The sequence below is a fragment of the Oncorhynchus mykiss genome, chromosome 27 (genome assembly GCF_013265735.2).
Source record: "Oncorhynchus mykiss isolate Arlee chromosome 27, USDA_OmykA_1.1, whole genome shotgun sequence".
NCBI classification, from domain to species: domain Eukaryota; kingdom Metazoa; phylum Chordata; class Actinopteri; order Salmoniformes; family Salmonidae; genus Oncorhynchus; species Oncorhynchus mykiss.
Genome location: NC_048591.1, coordinates 16,756,597 through 16,775,928, shown reverse-complemented (window position 1 = coordinate 16,775,928; position 19,332 = coordinate 16,756,597). Strand labels below are relative to the sequence as shown.

The window sequence follows — 19,332 nt, the reverse complement described above, 5'->3', positions numbered from 1 at the left end:
AGTGAATCCTCTCATTTACATTTAATTAATTGACTAGATCTGAGCTGTTCTCTGAGCAGGAGGTAGCTGTGAATAGCTTAATTGCAGAGAGAGAGAGGGGAGGAGGTCTCAGAGGGAGAGGGTGAGGAAGAGAGAGAGAGAAGTAGTGCGAGAGGGAGGTAGAGAGAGAGGGAGGTAGAGAGAGAGAGGGAGGTAGAGCGAGAGGGAGAGAAGAGAGAGCGAGAGAGAGGAGAGATAGAGAGGGGGGAGGGGGTAGAGAGTGAGTGATTTAGAGAGAGAGAGTGGAAGAGGCAGAGGAAGGGAGAGAAGAAGATAGAGATAGAGGGAGGTAGAGAGAGATAAGGAGAGGGAAGGGGAGGTTGAGGTAGAGAGAGAGGGAGGTAGAGAGAGATAAGGAGAGGGAAGGGGAGGTTGAGGTAGAGAGAGAGAGAGAGGGAGGTGGAGAGAGATAAGGAGAGGGAAGGGGAGGTTGAGGTAGAGAGAGAGGGAGGTAGAGAGAGATAAGGAGAGGGAAGGGGAGGTTGAGGTAGAGAGAGAGGGAGGTAGAGAGAGATAATGAGAGGGAAGGGGAGGTTGAGGTAGAGAGAGAGGGAGGTGGAGAGAGATAAGGAGAGGGAAGGGGAGGTTGAGGTAGAGAGAGAGGGAGGTAGAGCGGTCGAGAGGAGGAGGAGGAGGGGAGCTGAGACTACAGCAATAGCAGCTGGCATGCAGCAGCAGTGTGGTGTTTTCAGTGTGATCTCCTCTCCCTGTGATATCCACCATCTGCCGTCTGCAAAACAACTCATTTATATCCCGTCACTTCCCGGGCCGCCTTTATCTATCAAGTGACCACTATGCAAATCACTCAGCTGCCTAATTACCAAGCAATATGGACAACGGCTTTGGTTTTCATTATTTCCTCTCAGGCTTTCTCAGACAATGGCAATTATTGGAGTCATCCGGCTGTGAGGTTTTGGAAGCTGTCTGTCTGTCTGCCACCCTGCGAGGCGATAGTGTTGGGATGGGAGCTGACCGTGTAGCTTCATACTGCCTAATGGTGGTGGCCAGTTGATGCTGTGTCCTTTCTAACATGGGTCTGTGTGTCTGTGTGTTGGAGGGAGGACATAGCTCAGCTAAATGCAACAGATATGATAAATACTAATGAAGGTACGCCTGAATACCTCGATGCCTTCGTCAGATCCTCTTATTTTTACTCCATAGCAGGTGAATTCATTACTGTCTGTCATTAACTCAGAAACAGGAACCTAAGGTCAAGTCAGCAAAATAACAAGTGAGTCTGTGAGAGATGATATGTAGCGGAAGGAAGAAAGAGTTCAATGCTTCAGATAAGCACTACAGTTAGAGATAAACATCACATCTGCATCCCAAATGGCACTCTATTCCCTACACAGTGCAGTACTTTTGACCAGAGCCCTATGGGAAAAGGCTGCTTTTTGGCACGCACAACAAGTATCGATTTGCCTGATAATGGTGGAAGTAGTGGGATCCTGTGTATTGGTGGAAATAAGGTGACAGCCATGTGTGGAGCTGCTCCCGGTCAAAGGATCCCAACTTGGTTTTCTTTTAGCTGACCCAGCCAGCCTGTCAGTTAGTCAGCCAGTCAGTCAGTCAGCCATTCTGAGTGGATGTGCTGATAGGCTCCAAAACATTCTGGGATGTGTTGATTGGCTCCAGAACATTTTAGGATGTGTTGATTGGCTTCAGGCAGATTCTGGTTCATACCTGTCTGGCAGGTGCAACCGCAGCGCTGACATTAACCGCTGCAATTATGGCATTAAAATGTCAAGGAATTAGAAAGTCAGATTGAAAGATAATCATTCATCTGACTAGGTGTCAGATTAGACTAGCTGATGGCTGCTGCTGTTACATGCGTTCGGGCTGTCCGGGCCGCCCTGGACGTGGTTGGCTAAGACAGGTGTCCGGGCCGTGGTTGGCTGAGGGCACAGTGACAGGTCTACTGGGCGCGCTGCTGGAACAGGAGTCCTACTGCAGCCTTGATGTCGATCCTGACAGCCTTCTCATATGGAAAACATGACAGCAGCCCCTGATACAGACCCTGCTGTGTCACTCAGACACAAACAGACAAATTATTCATCAGTGAGGCTGTTCTCCTGCAGACAGCCAGTCACACAGCCTCCAGTTAGAAGGCCCATTACTGCCTATTGAAGGGACAAACAACATGGGGGGGATGTGTGCTAGCCCAATGAAGGTGTTCTCCTAATGACAGAAGCTTTGAAGCTGCTTTCATTAATGCTTACTGCAGTCACCTAGCCATAGTAGCAGCTCTGGCATGCTAGTGTTTAAATAGTTGACCTCAACTATAAGAAGATCCCTTGATAAGCTATACATAACTTAAAAGACACAGATTCCTGGTGATGGTAGCTGTGGTTGTGACAACATTGTTAGAGACAAGCCGGTGTACTTCTACATACAGTAGTTCACATGTCAACTCAGAGACGCTCATTCCCAGAGACCCTTCAGGCTAACTTCTGTCTGTGGTGAAAGGGTTACCTACAGCCAGTCCACACGGGCTCATCTCAAAGTCACTTACATTGTTCCAATGACAATGGGGAATGTTAACTTCATAACGTGTTAACTTCATAACCTCACAACAAGGTTTTAATAGTGTATGAAAGGATGGAATTCAAAATAATATATTTTGGCTTTGTGTGGGTGCGTGTAGTGCCTTGGTTAGTGTTTGTTCTTAAATGTTTCTTATAGATCCTTTAGAATTTAATTATGTGATAATTAAGAACTACATACAGTCATCACACTTCCAGAGCAAAAGTCTGATCTCAACTACACAGAAAAACACAATCTATTAGTATGACCCAACCGTGTTGATTTGGTGTGTGGAGAATTCATTCTATGTGGGTGTTATGGTGTTGATGAACAGGTGTTAGTTAGTTCCCACTTCCCAGGTACGATGAGTCAGTACCATACCACGTACTATACCTGTCTGTCTGTCTGTCCGTCTGTCCGTCTGTCTGTCTGTCTGTCTGTCTGTCTGTCTGTCTGTCTGTCTGTCTGTCTGTCTGTCTGTCTGTCTGTCTGTATGTCTGTCTTTCTGCCTGCCTGTCTGTCTGTCTGTCTGTCTGTCTGTATCTGTCTGCCTGCCTGCCTGTCTGTCTGCCTGCCTGCCTGCCTGTCTGTCTGTCTGTCTGTCTGTCTGTCTGTCTGTCTGTCTGTCTGTCTGTCTGTCTGTCTGCCTGCCTGTCTGCCTATCTGCCTGCCTGTCTGCCTGCCTGCCTGTCTGTATGTCTGTCTGTCTGTCTGTCTGTCTGTCTGTCTGTCTGTCTGTCTGTCTGTATCTGCCTGTCTGCCTGTCTGTCTGTCTGTCTGTCTGTCTGTCTGTCTGTCTGTCTGTCTGTCTGTCTGTATCTGCATGTCTGTCTGTCTGTATCTGCATGTCTGTCTGTCTGTCTGTCTGTCTGTCTGTCTGTATCTGCATGTCTGTCTGTCTGTCTGTCTGTCTGTCTGTCTGTCTGTCTGTCTGTCTGTCTGTCTGTCTGTCTGTCTGTCTGTCTGTCTGTCGCTGCTGATATACCTGTTGTTGCTGGGAGCTATATCAGCAGATAGTTACACAATACGTGTCACTTATCAGCCAAAAGACAGCCAGGGCCTTAAAGCAGGCGGGTCGTAAATGAATGAACTGCCTGTTAAGTCTTCAGGATGGCTGTTTGAGATGCACGTGACTTGGTGACACACTGACCGCCAAGAGTATTAGAGCTATTAGCATGCTGTTGTGATGGTCGGGAGAAAACATGCTCTTCAGATCACCTTCAATCACTCTGCTCTCTTTCTTGCTCTCACTCTCTCTCTCCCTGCTCTTTTTCTCTCCCGTTCTCTCTGCGCTTTCTGCTCGCATTCTTTCTTTGCCTGTAGAAATAGAGCACCTTGTACACAGCCAAGGTTCTCCTGGAGAACCAAAAGAAGGAATTCTTCCGTACATTTTTCTGGAATAGAATGAATGGTCAGAAGAAAGGCTGATGTTTTCCACATGGCCCTCTGGTTCTTTCAGATCTCTGGCTCAGATTTCATTATGTGAACAGACTGGTGACCCTCACCCCAGCCCTCACCTAAAATAGCTATAATGGGACTAGGTTATTACTTGACTGACTGCATAGTAAAGAGCCACTGACTGATAATGGTTGCCAAATGTGTTCGCCGCCCAACGACTCACGGGAAACATTCACTGGCATTCCACGATGTTCAACTGACCAGGGGTCCTCACCTATCTGGTGCTATGCATGATGGGAAGTGACCCAGGGATTATGGGTAGACGGTCCTGGCTAAGAATCACCTTCTACCCAGAACACACTGCTTCCACTGTGGCATGGGGTTGCCAATGGAAGCTGTAGATACTGAGTGGTGTGTACTGTCTAGTACTGTGTGTGATTTGTGTGTGCCTGCATGTGTGTGTGTGTTTGCTCTCTGCCTTTGTTCCAGGCACAATAACATGGATGTGGGGACTGCTGCAGTCCTAGCATCATGTCAATCCAGGTTAGCGTTAGTGTGGAGGGTCCCGGGATGGGGATGGGAATGGTTAACTGAAGCATGTTAATAGGGAAAGGGTTGTCTCTTCCATACTAACACTTGGATGACTCTGCAGGCTGAGGGGGGAGGAAAGGGGGGGGAAGGGGGAGGGGGAGCACCCAGGCGGATTGAGAGTGCACCCCTCTCCTCCCTCTACGACCACCCTTCTCGGAGGCATGGCTGAGTTGGGATTTGCTTGCATTGTCAAGTAACGCATTGACCCATCACTTTGATGAATATTGATAGTGACAGCAGGCCTCTCTCTTTTTCTCTCCTCTTCCACTCTTTCTCCTCTCTGTCTCCCCCTCTCTCTATTATTTCTCTCCTCCCCTCTCCTCCCCCTTTCTCTGTTTCTCTCTCTACCCTCTCCCTCCTTCCCTCTCTCCCTCTCTCCCTCTCTCTCTTCCCCGCCTTCCTGCTATCTCGCCCTGTCTGTCTCTCTCTCTCTCTCTCTCTCTCTCTCTCTCCCCCTTGCTCTCTCTATCCTCCCTCCCTCTCTCTCCCTCTCTCTCTCCCCGCCTTCCTGTTCGCTCTCCCTCTCTCGCCCCCCCCCTCTCTCCCTCGCCTTCCTGCTCGTTCGCTCTCTCTCTCTCTCTCTCTCTCTCCCCCTTGCTCTCTCTATTCTCCCTCTCTCCTATGCCTATTTCCCTCCCTTTCCGTCTCTCCTCTCTCCTCAGGCAATGGAGAAGCAGATTCTGATTGTTGGACAGACTCCGTCTCAGTTGCTCATCGAGCCACATCCTCCTCGCAGCTCGGCCATGCACCTGGTGAGACACACGGCATGCTGGAAAAATTCTCTCCACTGCGTCTCTGTCTATCTGTGTGCGTGTGTATCCATGCAAGTGTGTCTGTGTATGTGTGTGTGCGCGTTTGTGCTTTCGTGTGTGTGTGTGTGTATGTGTTTGAATGTCTTTGTGGTTTGTGTGGCAGTCCCATCTCTCCATGGTGGGAGAGAGAATATTTTGCCAATAGGTTTCTCTATGCTCTCTTCTCTACCATGTCCTCCACTCCTGGTACCCACTCCCCATTTCAATTCCCCAGTCCCCATTGCTTCCAACATATTTCCAATGGCTCCATTGAATGAGGAGTTGATGTGTCTATTGTGTAGAGCAGAGGGAAGAGTGCCCCCTACTGACCCAGTTCTACCACAGCCGTCTGACGTGTTGTTGGTTTAGTCCTTTTTGCTATCCCCATACAGTCAACTAAACTGAGCGCCACATTTTTGTAGTGCAAATTAATTGTGCAAAAATGACCTACATTATTTAGCATTAGGAAAATGTTGTCCCGACTTTGCTTGCAAGTGAAGATACATGCAAATGGATGGACAACCCTTGTCTCTGATGTTTCATGTACTATAAACAACAATTCCATCTCATGTTTCTAACCCCTGTCTGTCTCTGTATTTGTGTATGTGTGTCTGCCTATATGTCTGTATGTATGTCTGTCTGTCTGACTGACCATCAGACTGTCGGGGGCAACCTCTTCCCCCTTCTCTTCCTCTTCCTCCTCCCCCTCCTCTCCTGCTTTTCTGTGTCTGAAACCTGTTTAACCTCCACACTAATTACCTCTCTTCATTCTGTCCCCTTCTCTCTCCTCCTCCTCCTCCATCCCTCCATCCTCCATCCTCCACACTCCCTCTCTTCTACTCAATAGTGTTTCCTTCCCCAGAGTCCTCTGATGTTCAAGGACCAGATGCAGCAGGATGTGATCATGGTGTTGAAGTTCCCCTCCAACTCCCCGGTGACACACGTAGCAGCCAACACCCTGCCACACCTCTCTGTCCCTGCCGCTGTCACCGTCACCTGCAGCAGACTGTTCGCTGTCAACCGCTGGCACAACACTGTCGGTGAGGATACTACACACACACAGAGGCCAGAAAGCACAGACCAGAACACACATACCCTACCGTTCAAAGGTTTGGGGGTCACTTAGAAATGTCCTTGTTTTTGAAAGAGAAGCCCATTTTTTTGTCCATTAAAATAACATCAAATAGATCAGAAATGCAGTGTAGACATTATTAATGTTGTAAATGACCTGTAATCGAACCCACAAGTGCTGATGCCCCAGATACTCAACTAGTCTAAAGAAGGCCAGTTTTATTGCTTCTTTAATTAGAACAACTGTTTTCAGCTGTGCTAACATAATTGCAAAAGGGTTTTCTAATGATCAATGAGCCTTTTAAAATGATCAACTTGGATTAGCTAACACATCGTGCCATTGGAACACAGGAGTGATGGTTGCTGATATTGGGCCTCTGTACCGTTTCCAGCTACAATAGTCATTTACAACATTAACAATGTCTACACTGTATTTCTGATCTATTTGATGTTATTTTAATGGACAAAAATGTTTGCTTTTCTTTCAAAAACAAGGACATTTCTAAGTGACCCCAAACACACACACACACACACACACACACACACACACACACACACTCACACACACACTCTCATAGGCCAGAACACACATGCTCTTGTAAAACTAATTGCGTGTTCCACCACATGTGCTACCTACCACAGCAGTGGCCCAGTAAAACCCCTCCATACAAACCAGGGCTAACCTACACAGCCTGGGTCTGTAGCAGCCTGGGTCTGTAGCAGCCTGGGTCTGTAGCAGCCTGGGTCTGTAACAGCCTGGGTCTGTAGCAGCCTGGGTCTGTAGCAGCCTGGGTCTGTAACAGCCTGGGTCTGTAGCAGCCTGGGTCTGTAACAGCCTGGGTCTGTAGCAGCCTGGGTCTGTAACAGCCTGGGTCTGTAACAGCCTGGGTCTGTAACAGCATGGGTCTGGAACAGCCTGGGTCTGGAACAGCCTGGGTCTGTAGAAGCTTGGGTCTGTAACAGGCTGGGTCTGTAGCAGCCTGGGTCTGTAACAGGCTGGGTCTGTAGCAGCCTGGGTCTGTAGCAGCCTGGGTCTGTAGCAGCCTGGGTCTGTAACAGCCTGGGTCTGGACAAACCATTTTAGGAGCCATAAGAGATAATTGTGTTACATAAACTTTGCACAGTGACAAGTCACGCCCCTGAGTGAGGTCAGAAAGCGTGTCAGCCTGATGGAACCGTCCTTTCGAACAAACTGGGTTAAGGATTAACATGTCAGACCAGAAAAACGTTGAGATGCAGCTGCACATTTAAAGTGGTCTGAACTTTGAATATCAACACGAGATAGAGATGATAAACTCACCTCTCGGACAATCACTGGTACGGCTGATTAGCTGTCCTAAGTAAATTATCTTCGAAAGCAAATTTAAGTGGGACCATTCTACTAACCTTTCTTTGCTCAAACCATCATATTACGTTACTCTCACCACCCCACTGGGAACCATCGACCCAGCTGGCTAGCCTATCTTCATAGAAGCATCTTCAGGAGTGAATGGAAGACAAATCAATTGTAGTTCTGTTCGGGACTACACGGCAAGTCACCAGATACCGGAAACTACAGAGAAGAACAACAGTAGAAGACTTGTTGGAAAACCATTTTGGAACAATCAGAGCCTTACAAGCTTGCCACGTAAAGGCCCAACCCCCTTTCCAAGGCCGTGTCCACCGAGAGAGATCTGGCATTTCATGTAAATACATTCATGATTTCTTGCTCAAAGAGGGTGGCGGTTCATGTGCAAAGTATATGATTACTGTAAGTGAGAGTAGTTTCTAAATGTACCAAGGTTAAGTGTCTCTGCCCATCTTTGCCCCCCATCCCTCCATCTCTTTTATAACAAGCAGCCATATTGTTGTCATCCCGCTAGGGACCTGTTTTTAGTGTATAAAGTGTGTATGTTTATCCTGTGTTACCATTTAATTAGCTAGTAAATAATTAATTAAATCAACTTGTGTTATACTGAATAAGTAAGGCTCTGGTTTTTGCAGATGCAAGGAGGTTACGACTGTGCAGAATAATGATATGATACAAGGTTATGATGAATAAGTTGACTGTTTATAGACGTGATAGGTAAAGACCTTTAGAGTTTAATTCGGGAGATGGTAACTCTTTAAAGAACCACTCTCATGGTGCCCCAGATCCTAATGAGTTAATTGTTACACGATTCATTGAATAGGGTAACAATTAAACATATTTAGGTAAGTAGATAAATAACAGTCGTCAGGTTAATGTTAAAGTCAAGCCACGACAATATCTACCCACCCTGCTACACCCCTTGGTCAGGTAAAGAGCGACTGAGTGTTTCCACATGTTGGTCCTCAGGCATGTGTGAACAACATTATCCTCCAAAGCTCCAAAGAAAAAAACACACACACACGCACGCAGGCAGGTGCACACACACACACACACACACACACACATTCGCACGCACAAACACAAACACACACACACATGCACACTTCTCAGGGACCAAACTCACCTCAGAATCAAGGGTCACCTGAAAGCTTACTGGGAAATTAGGCTGCAACTGCACCAGATTCTCTTCACACTTCCACATCTGTCACCGGAGCGCGCACACACACACACACACACACACACACACACACACCGAGTTGAGGACCAGAGTGGAGCCTTACATTCTGTCGTTAAGGACCACAGCTGCAATGCCAATGTTCTTCTGTTGGAGAGAAGAAAAGGGTTCTGGGTTCCAACAATAATGAGCAGAATAATAAAGGCTTCATATTCCCAGCATGCTGCTGTGTTTCTGCCCTCCAGGGGATCATAGCTCTACTCAGCCTGACAGTCAGGAACTGAAATCAATAAGCTTCATGGAAACCTTCATGAACCTACCTCTAACCATGGAGCAGGTGTTCAGGGTGTGTGTATGTGTGTGCGTGCATACTTGTGTGTGTTCCTGCTTGTGTGACATACATGTGAAATGTGTGTGTGTGTTTCCAGGTTTGAGAGGAGCGCCAGGTTACTCCCTGGAACAGGCCCACCACCTGCCCATAGAGATGGACCCTCTGATTGGTGAGTGTAACCCTCAGGCCAGGCCAGACCATTGTACTGAATACTTACTAAGTTATCCCTCTGATTGGTGAGTGTAACCCTGAGGCCAGACCAGACCATTGTACTGAATACTGACTAAGTTATCCCTCTGATTGGTGAGTGTAACCCTGAGGCCAGACCAGACCATTGAACTGAATACTAACTAAGTTATCCCTCTGATTGGTGAGTGTAACCCTGAGGCCAGACCAGACCATTGTACTGAATACTGACTAAGTTATCCCTCTGATTGGTGAGTGTAACCCTGAGGCCAGACCAGACCATTGTACTGAATACTAACTAAGTTATCCCTCTGATTGGTGAGTGTAACCCTGAGGCCAGGCCAGACCATTGAACTGAATACTAACTAAGTTATCCCTCTGATTGGTGAGTGTAACCCTGAGGCCAGACCAGACCATTGTACTGAATACTGACTAAGTTATCCCTCTGATTGGTGAGTGTAACCCTGAGGCCAGACCAGACCATTGAACTGAATACTAACTAAGTTATCCCTCTGATTGGTGAGTGTAACCCTCAGGCCAGGCCAGACCATTGTACTGAATACTAACTAAGTTATCCCTCTGATTGGTGAGTGTAACCCTGAGGCCAGACCAGACCATTGTACTGAATACTAACTAAGTTATCCCTCTGTGTGGGTGTGTAGCCAACAACTCTGGGAGTAACAAGCGTCAGATCACAGACCTGGTGGATCAGAGCATCCAGATCAACACACACTGCTTTGTGGTTACCGCCGACAACCGCTACATCCTGGTCTGTGGCTTCTGGGACAAGAGTTTCAGAGTCTACTCCACCGAGACAGGTAATACTAACTACCATGGTACTACTCGCTACTATAGTACCACCATAATACTACTACTACTATACTACTGTAGTACTATACTACTACTATATTACACTGTACTACTTATACACAGTAGGCCTAGACACAAAAGTTTAAATCATAATACTGTCTCTGTGTGGGTAAGCTGACCCAGATAATAGTACAGACCGTATAATACTACTACCTTATTACTACTGTACGTCTACAATACTTTATATTGCTCTCTCTGTCCTGCAGGTAAGCTGACCCAGATAGTGTTTGGCCACTGGGACGTGGTGACATGTCTGGCCAGGTCAGAGAGCTACATCGGGGGAGACTGCTATATCGTGTCAGGGTCCAGAGACGCTACTCTGCTACTGTGGTACTGGAGCGGACGACACCACATCATAGGAGACAACCCCAACAACAGTAAGTCTGAACACACACTCACATGCACACACACACAAACCGACAGAGACAGACATACACAAACACACAAACAGACACACACACAGTGTAACAGTTCCGTCCATGAGCTGAAGCCAGTAGTTGCACTCTGTTCAAGGGTAGAGAGAGGAAGCTCTTCATATCAGCTCAAATGAATTACAGCACTTCATCGTGGAGCTGTAGTTCATCAAGGTAGATTATTATATTAAAAGAAACATTCTTTGATCAGCAGTGAAAATTGTAGTTTCCACTCTTGTTATGGAATGATGGACAGAGACAGGGAGTGGGGCTGATTCCAGAATGAATCAGTTGGACTGCCATTTGATTTCTATAGGCGGGCCCGTTTTTTTTCTTCAAATGTTGTTAATGGTTTAATCGTTTTCGGCTGTGCTAACATAATTGCAAAAGTGTTTTCATTTAGCCTTGTAAAATGATAAACTTGGACTAGCTAACACAATGTGCCATCGGAACACAGGAGTGATGGTTGCTGAAAATGGGCCTCTTGTACGACTATGTAGATATTCCATAAAACAGCCGCTTCCAGCTACAATAGTCATTTACAACATTAACAATGTCTACACTGTATTTCTGATCAATTTTATGTTTTTTTAATGGACAAAAAAAATTGCTTTTCTTTCAAAAACATGGACATTTCTGAGTGACCCCAAACTTTTGAACAATGTGTATGGAATGTTGAATTGATAAAAATCAACAATCAAAAGGCAAACAATTCACACAATGAAACAATGACTGATTTGGCAAGAGACAGCAGAGAACATTCTGTAGAGTTTAGTGCATGCCCCTTCTTCTTGTACTCAAGACACATTATCTAAACACATTTAAGATGCTATTCACTGACAGACGCAACTCAATGTTCAGCCTGGCCTATAGCCGCGCACGCTGCACGAATTCTGGCTTCGCAAATAAGCATAGGCTATTTTAAAAAGAAGGAGCCAATGATGCTCTGTGGCTAAGTCAAGCTCTCTGGTAAAGACTTTTGAATGATTTTATTTAGACAGGAGTAATTATATAATTTTTACGTTAGGGGAAGCCAGCCTCCGAACAGTGCACTGTGCACCCTGCCAACTTTCCTTTCTAATGTTCAAGCGGCTGAAACCAGAGATCTGTATATAATGCCTTTCAACAAGTTTAGGTCTGCATATTGTGCCCATAGAAACGCATTGGGCTTATTCCTCGCTGCAGAAACTAGCGGACGAAACAGCGCCACTCTGTCTTACTATATGTAGCCCATGTATCTGATGCTGTCTGGCCAGAAAAAGTATAACATACCATAGTCCTTTTGTCCAGACAGCGTCAGATACATGGTCCACACATACAGAGACAGAGGGGTGCTGTTTTGCTCACTCAGGTGCTTTATCTGAGATTAATGCATCTTTCTGTCGGTGCGCAACTCAGTCAAATAAATGATAATTATTTCAATATTTTATTTGGTTGGGGAAGGGCGGGCCAGGCACATAACACCGGTGTGTGTCACTTGCGTTCCAGTAAATACTCCAGATGTCTTGCTATTCAGCTCCAGAGTGTGATTTGATTTCTGCTGCTCTTCTCACTTAGTTCCTCATACTCACTAATTATCTGTGTTCAAAACAGCCACTCCACCATTTGTCTGGTGTGTGTGTGTGTGTGTGTGTGTGTGTGTGTGTGTGTGTGTGTGTGTGTGTGTGTGTGTGTGTGTGCGTGTGCGTGTGCGTGCGTGCGTGCGTGCGTGCGTGCGTGCGTGCGTGCGTGCGTGCGTGCGTGCGTGCGTGTTCGTATATATAATGTATGTGTGTGCTGTGCATGAACTGGTGTCACATGAGGCTGTGGTTGAGGTGAGTGTTTTTCTCATTATCTTTACTGAAGATAATTAAGAATTTCAGCTTGGTTTGTTCCAATTAATAGAGGGTGCTGCAGCACTATACTGCAGGAGAAAACACTCCCATGGTACACACACACACACACACACACACACACACACACACACACACACACACACACACACAATGCTTACTGTACTGTGCACCTTCCCTAACAAAGGAAGGTTTCTTCTATGGAGAGAACTTCAACTAATCATATTCCATATCAATCAAACCAGGATGTTTAATATCAGTTTTTTCAGAGTGAACATTTAATAAGTTCTTCACTATAGATGAAACACATAGTGGTCTTCAGTAGCTACCTACAGTACCAGTCAAAAGTTTGGACACAACTAGTCATTCAAGGGTTTTTCTTTATTTGTACTTTTTTCTAAATTGTAAAATAATAGTGTAGACATCAAAACTATGAAATAACACATATGGAGTCATGTAGTAACCAAAAAGGTGTTAAACAAATTAAAATATATTTTACATTTTCGATTCTTCAAAGTAGCCACCATTTGCCTTGATGACAGCTTTGCACACTCTTGGTATTCTCTCAACCAGCTTCACCTGGAATGCTTTTCCAACAGTCTTGAAGGAGTTCCTACATATTATTTTCACTTGTTGGCTGCTTTTCCTTCACTCTGCTGTCCAAGTCATCCCGAACCATCTCAATTGGGTTGAGGTCAGGTGATTGTGGAGGAAAAGTCATCTGATGCAGCACTCCATCACTCTCCTTCTTGGTCAAATAACCCTTACACCGCCTGGAGGTGTGTTTTGGGTCATTGTCCTGTTGAAAAACAAATTGATAGTTCCACTAAGTGCAAACCAGATGGGATGGCGTATGACTGCAGAATGCTGTTTTAGCCATGCTGGTTAAGTGTGCCTTGAATTCTAAATAAATCACAGACAGTGTCACCAGCAAAGCACCATCTCACCTCCTCCTCCATGCTTCATGGTGGGAACCACACATGCAGAGATCATCCATTCACCTAATCTGCATCTCACAAAGACACAGCGGTTGGAACCAAACATCTCAAATTTGGACTCATTACACCAAAAGACAGATTTCCACCAGTCTAATGTCCATTGCTCATGTTTCTTGGCCCAAGCAAGTCTCTTCTTCTTATTGGTGTCCTTTAGTAGTGGATTCTTTGCAGCAATTCGACCATGAGGGCCTGACTCAGTCTCCTCTGAACAGTTGATGTTGAGATGTGTCTGTTACTTGAAGTCCGTGAAGCATTTATTTGGGCTGCAATTTCTGAGGCTGGTAATTCTAATGAACTTATCCTCTGCTGCAGCAGAGTTAACTCTGTGTCTTCCTTTCCTGTGGTGGTCCTCATTAGAGCCAGTTTCATCATAGCGCAAGATGGTTTTTGCGGCTGCACTTGAAGAAACGTTCAAAGTTCTTGAAATTTTGGCTGACCTTCATGACTTAACGTAATGATGAACTGTCGTTTCTCTTTTCAATTTTTGAGCTGTTCATGCCATAATATGGACTTGGTCTTTTACCAAACAGGGCTTTCTTCTGTATACCACCCGTACCTTGTCACAACACAAGTGATTGGCTCAAACACATTAAGAAGGAAAGAAATTCCACAAATGAACTTTTAACAAGACACACATGTTTAAGTGAAATGCATTCCAGGTGACCACCTCATGAAGCTGGTTCTGAGAATGCCAGAGTGTGCAAAGCTGTCATCAAGGCAGAAGGTGGCTACTTTGAAGAATCTCAAATATAAAATACATTTTGATTTGGTTACTACATGATTCACAATGTGTTATTTCATAGTTTTAATGTCTTCACTATTATTCTACAATGTAGAAAATAGTTTAAAAAAATAAGAAACGAGTATGAACGAGTATGAACGAGTATGCGTGTCCAAACTTTTGACTGGTACTGTATTTGAGCTATTTAGTTGTATTATTAATAAAGCAGTTAATCATAATTTATGATACAATTTTAAGATGAACAATAATACTTTTTGTCAGACTTCAGTTCACAGCAATCTAGGTAGGAGAGTATTATATGATTCATACATTGCAGAGTTGAAGATGTTGTAACCCTTGGCAGGAAGAGGACAGTGCCCTCTAATGTACATCAGCCTGCATGTGTCCTTAAACACCTCAGGCCTCAATTATCAAAGGTCCGTGCCCAGTCAGCCCACAGAAAGACTAAACCTTGCCTGCGCCAGTTTTCCCACAAAGGTGTTTTATCAACGTTTATCAATGTTGAACTTGATGGGAAACTTTGCTTATCTCCATGCAAATCTCATATCATGAGTATTCACCACGTCTAGTGGTTGATCAACTGTATTGCAAGCAAATATTGTTCTTTTGAGGGAAATGGTAATAATGGTAGGCTAATAAAAACATTAAAACATATGCCTATGCCTAATGATGAAACAGATGCATTTTCCATTGGTAAGGAGATCTCATGTAGACTTTTATTCCCGCTACAAAACAAATATTAGGCTACCATTTATCCGTTGCTCAGAATTTAGTGAGAAATGTACGCATTCTTGATAAATGAGGCCCCTGGTTATTAAAATGACTTCCAGCTCAATCCCCCACCAGCCTCTCAGGCCCAGCTCAGCCCATACCACTGCAATGTGAGGCAGGGTGGGGAGGTTGTGTTGGCTGGCTTGGGGGGGCTCAGTGTAGGCTGATTGAATCTTTTGTAGGGCAGGTGAGCTGGATGAGTCCGTGGTCTCTCTGGAGGCCTCACACTGTCCTGGAAGTGACAGGTCTGTTCTGGTTCTACCCTCTAAGGGACTGGAGAAGAGAGAGGGGTGAAAGGGAGGAGAGGGGAGAAGAAATAGGGATGAGAGGAGAGAGGAAGGAAAGGACATATGGGGTGAGAGGAGAGAGGGGTGGAAGGGAGTAGAAGGGAGGAGAGGAGAGAGGGACGAGAAGGGGAGAGACTCCAGGTGTCCAGGACCTCCCTTCACTAGCCTCTCCCCCAGCCGTCATCAATCATGGGACAGTGTGAGGGGAGGGTGGTTGGGGAAGGGATGATCTGCCGTCACAACATTTATATGACAATTGACAAGGACCTCGCTAGAAGCAGCTGGGTGGGTGTCACTCTCACAATGTCTGTGGTCAGTTATTTATCAACATAACAACACATTAGAGTCCTGATGAATGCTCTTATTTCAGAAAGTTACATTCTTCTCAATTGCTCCTAATAAGTGCATCCCCCAGTGAAGTGCGCTCTGTTGCAACGATCCCAAGCCATGGTATGTTGTCCTTAATAAAACCCAACTGTTGTGTTCCAGGTGACTACCCGGCACCGCGAGCTGTGCTGACCGGCCATGACCATGAGGTGGTGTGTGTCTCTGTGTGTGCCGAGCTGGGACTGGTCATCAGTGGAGCCAAAGGTCAGCAGAGACAGCCTGAGTCCCAAATGGCACTCTATTCCCTATGTAGTGCACTTCTTTTGACCAGGGCCCATATGGCTCTGTTCCAAAGTAGTGCACTATCTCCTTCATCTAATAATAATGATTCATCTTGTTTATAAAGTGATTTTCTCGCACCCAAGGCACTATAGAAAGAAGTACTATAAAATTGAAGTCACAGTATTTAAAAAAAACATACACTATATAAAAAAAAGTATGTGGACACCCCTTCAGATTAGTGGATTTGGCTGTCAGCCACACACGTTGCTGACATGTGTATAAAATCGAGCACACAGCCATGCAATCTCCATAGTTAACACTGGCAGTAGAATGGTATTACTGAAGGACTTTTAACGCGGCACAGTCATAGGATGCCACCTTTTCAACAAGTCAGTTCGTCAAATTTCTGCCCTGCTAGAGCTGCCCCGGTCAACTGTAAGTGCTGTTATTGTGAAGTGGAAACGTGTAGGCGCAACAACTGCTCTGCCGCAAAGTGGTAGGCCACACAAGCTCACAAAACGGGACCGCCGAGTGCTTAAGCGCGTAGTGCGTAAAAATTGTCTGTCCTCGGTTGCAACAATCACTACTGAGTTCCTAACTGTTACTGGAAACAATGTCAGCACAATAACTTTTTGTTCGGAGCTTCATGAAATGGGTTTCCATGGCCGAGCAGCCGTACACAAGCCTAAGAACACCATGTGCAATGCCAAGTGTCGGCTGAAGTGGTGTGAAGCTCACCGCCATTGGACTCTGGAGCATTGGAAATGCGTTCTCTGGAGTTGGTCCCCTCTTTTCCAGATGAAGTTGGTCTCCCCATCTGGAAAAGGGGGGACCAACTCCATGTTAATGCTAATCATTTTGGAATGAGATGTTCGACGAGCAGGTGTCCACATACTTTTGGGTAGCGGCATCAGCCAAACCCAGATTCGTCCGTCGGTCTGCCACATGGCGAAGCGTCACTCCAGAGAACGTGTTTCCACTGCTCCAGAGTCTAATGGCGGCGAGCTCTACACCACTCCATTCTACGCTTGGCATTGCGCATGGTGATCTTAGGCTTGTAGTTGGCTGCTCGGCCATGGAAACCCATGTCTTGAAGCTCTCAACGAAAATGTATTGTACTGACATTGCTTCCAGTGGCAGTTTGGACCTCAGTAGTGAGTGTTGCAACTTAGGACAGATGATTTTTACGTGCTGCACGCTTCAGAACTTGGCGGTCCCTTTCTGTGAGCTTGTGTGGCCTACCACTTTGCGACAGAGCCGTTGTTGCTCCTAGACGTTTCCACTTCACAATAGCAGCACTTACAGTTGACCGGGGCAGCTCTAGCAGGGCAGAAATTTGATAAGCTGACAGGTTGGAAAGGTGGCATCCTATGACGGTGCCACGTTGAAAGTCACTGAGTTCTTAAGTAAGGCCATTCGTCTGCCAATATTTGTCTATGGAGATTGCATGGCTGTGTGCTCGATTTTATACACCTGTCAGCAACGTGTGTGGCTGAAATAGCCCAATCCACTAATTTGAAAGGGTGTCCACATACTTTTGTTTATATGGGGTATTTGAGTTGGCTGATAGGATTGTAATGTCACATGCCACAGTACATAGTTGAGTTATCTCAGTTAGGAGTGGAATGTTGAGTATCTCAGTTAGGAGTGGAATGTTGAGTATCTCAGTTAGGAGTGGAATGTTGAGTATCTCAGTTAGGAGTGGAATGTTGAGTATCTCAGTTAGGAGTGGAATGTTGAGTATCTCAGTTAGGAGTGGAATGTTGAGTATCTCAGTTAGGAGTGGAATGTTGAGTAACATTCTTGAAACAGTGTGTGTGCATACGTCCGTGCGTGTTCGTGTGTAACTCTATCTTGCTCTCCCTCCAGAGGGTCCGTGTCTGGTCCACACTATAACAGGGGACCTGCTGCGGGCCCTGGAGGGCCCAGATAACTGCCTGTGTCCCCGCCTCATATCAGTGTCCAGCGAGGGCCACTGTATTATCTGCTACGAGAGAGGACGTTTCTGTAACTTCAGCATCAATGGAAAACTACTGGCTCAGATGGAGGTCAACGACTCAACACGGGTAAGACCACAGACACAATATGTGCCTAGTAAAAGTCTACACACCTTACACAGTCTTCACATTTTACTGTCTTAAAATTAAATATAAAAAAGGATTTAATTGGGGAGGTTTTCCACCGATCTACAGAACCTACTCCACATTTTAAAAGTGAAAGAGAATTATATAACATTCTCCAAATGAATAATAATATACATATATATATTTAAATTAAGATATCTTGATTGCATTCTTGATTGCATAGGTCTTCACACCCCTTTTTAAAATCTGAATTGCTCAAGCTCAGTAAATTGTGTTTGTAATCATTGCTGGACAGCAGTATTCAAACTTAGTGCACTACATAGGGCCTAGGGTCTAAATATCTAAAGTAGTTTACTACACAGGGCCTAGGCTGTGATTTGAGGTAGATGATGTCGTTATTGTGATTTATTTGTATGTTATTTATTATTATATAATTATTATGATGTGCTCCCTAGGCCATTATGCTGAGTAGTGATGGTCAGAACCTGGTGACGGGTGGAGACAACGGGGTAGTGGAGGTGTGGCAGGCCTGTGACTTCAAACAGCTCTACATCTACCCAGGCTGTGATGCTGGTGTCCGCGCAATGGACCTCTCTCACGACCAGAGGTTAGTCCTGTTAGTCCACCCAGTTAGGTTGCCTCTACAACAGGATCAATGGCTTGTGTGTGTGCGTGCATGCGTGAGTGCGTGCGTGAGTGAGTGTGTGTGTGCTTGCGTGTGTGGTTGTAGAGCGGTATGTAGGCTGTAACACTGAAAGGGCCTGTGTGTTTCATGCTTGTCAGGGTACATTTGGGGAAACGGAACGTTCGCAGTTCAGTGAGCTTTGTTTTCTTTAAATAGAACCGGTTGCCATAGAGACAACGAAATTGCAGTGCAAGGTTCTGAAAGCACACTTGCCTTGGAGCAATACACAAGCGTCACTTTCCTCACACACACATACATACACACACACACCAGACACACACCACACACACACTCCCTCACACACATACACACACACACCTATTGTGTTTATGTTAGTAAAGTAATGGGTCATATAGAGGTACATTGTGTTGATGAACATACTGTATTGTATGTGTGTGTGTGTGTGTGTGTCCCCTCCCCCAGGACTCTCATCACTGGCATGGCATCCGGCAGTATTGTGGCGTTCAACATCGACTTCAACCGGTGGCACTACGAGCACCAGAACAGATACTGAGGGTTACAGAGACAGAGAGGCAGTACAACATGGCCGCAGGTTTGGAGGACACCTGTTAACCAACTACACAGG

At 45.7% G+C, this 19,332-nt stretch overlaps 1 protein-coding gene across 8 annotated transcripts in view; it reads left to right on the top strand.

Annotated features, from left to right (window-relative positions):
* LOC110507646 (neurobeachin-like) overlaps positions 1 to 19,332 on the top strand; it is a 307,618-nt gene extending 288,286 nt beyond the window's left edge. For 5 of the 8 annotated variants that reach the window (XM_036965228.1, XM_036965226.1, XM_036965225.1 and 2 more), the window contains 9 exons: positions 5,214 to 5,303; positions 6,190 to 6,382; positions 9,367 to 9,438; positions 10,118 to 10,273; positions 10,532 to 10,702; positions 15,858 to 15,959; positions 17,847 to 18,043; positions 18,517 to 18,668; positions 19,170 to 19,332. In XM_036965228.1, coding sequence (XP_036821123.1) covers positions 5,214 to 5,303; positions 6,190 to 6,382; positions 9,367 to 9,438; positions 10,118 to 10,273; positions 10,532 to 10,702; positions 15,858 to 15,959; positions 17,847 to 18,043; positions 18,517 to 18,668; positions 19,170 to 19,260 — 1,224 coding nt within the window. In that variant the 3' untranslated portion in view covers positions 19,261 to 19,332. The remainder of the gene's footprint in view (positions 1 to 5,213; positions 5,304 to 6,189; positions 6,383 to 9,366; positions 9,439 to 10,117; positions 10,274 to 10,531; positions 10,703 to 15,857; positions 15,960 to 17,846; positions 18,044 to 18,516; positions 18,669 to 19,169) is intronic. The other 3 variants (XM_036965232.1, XM_036965230.1, XM_036965227.1) reach the window with 1 other exon arrangement.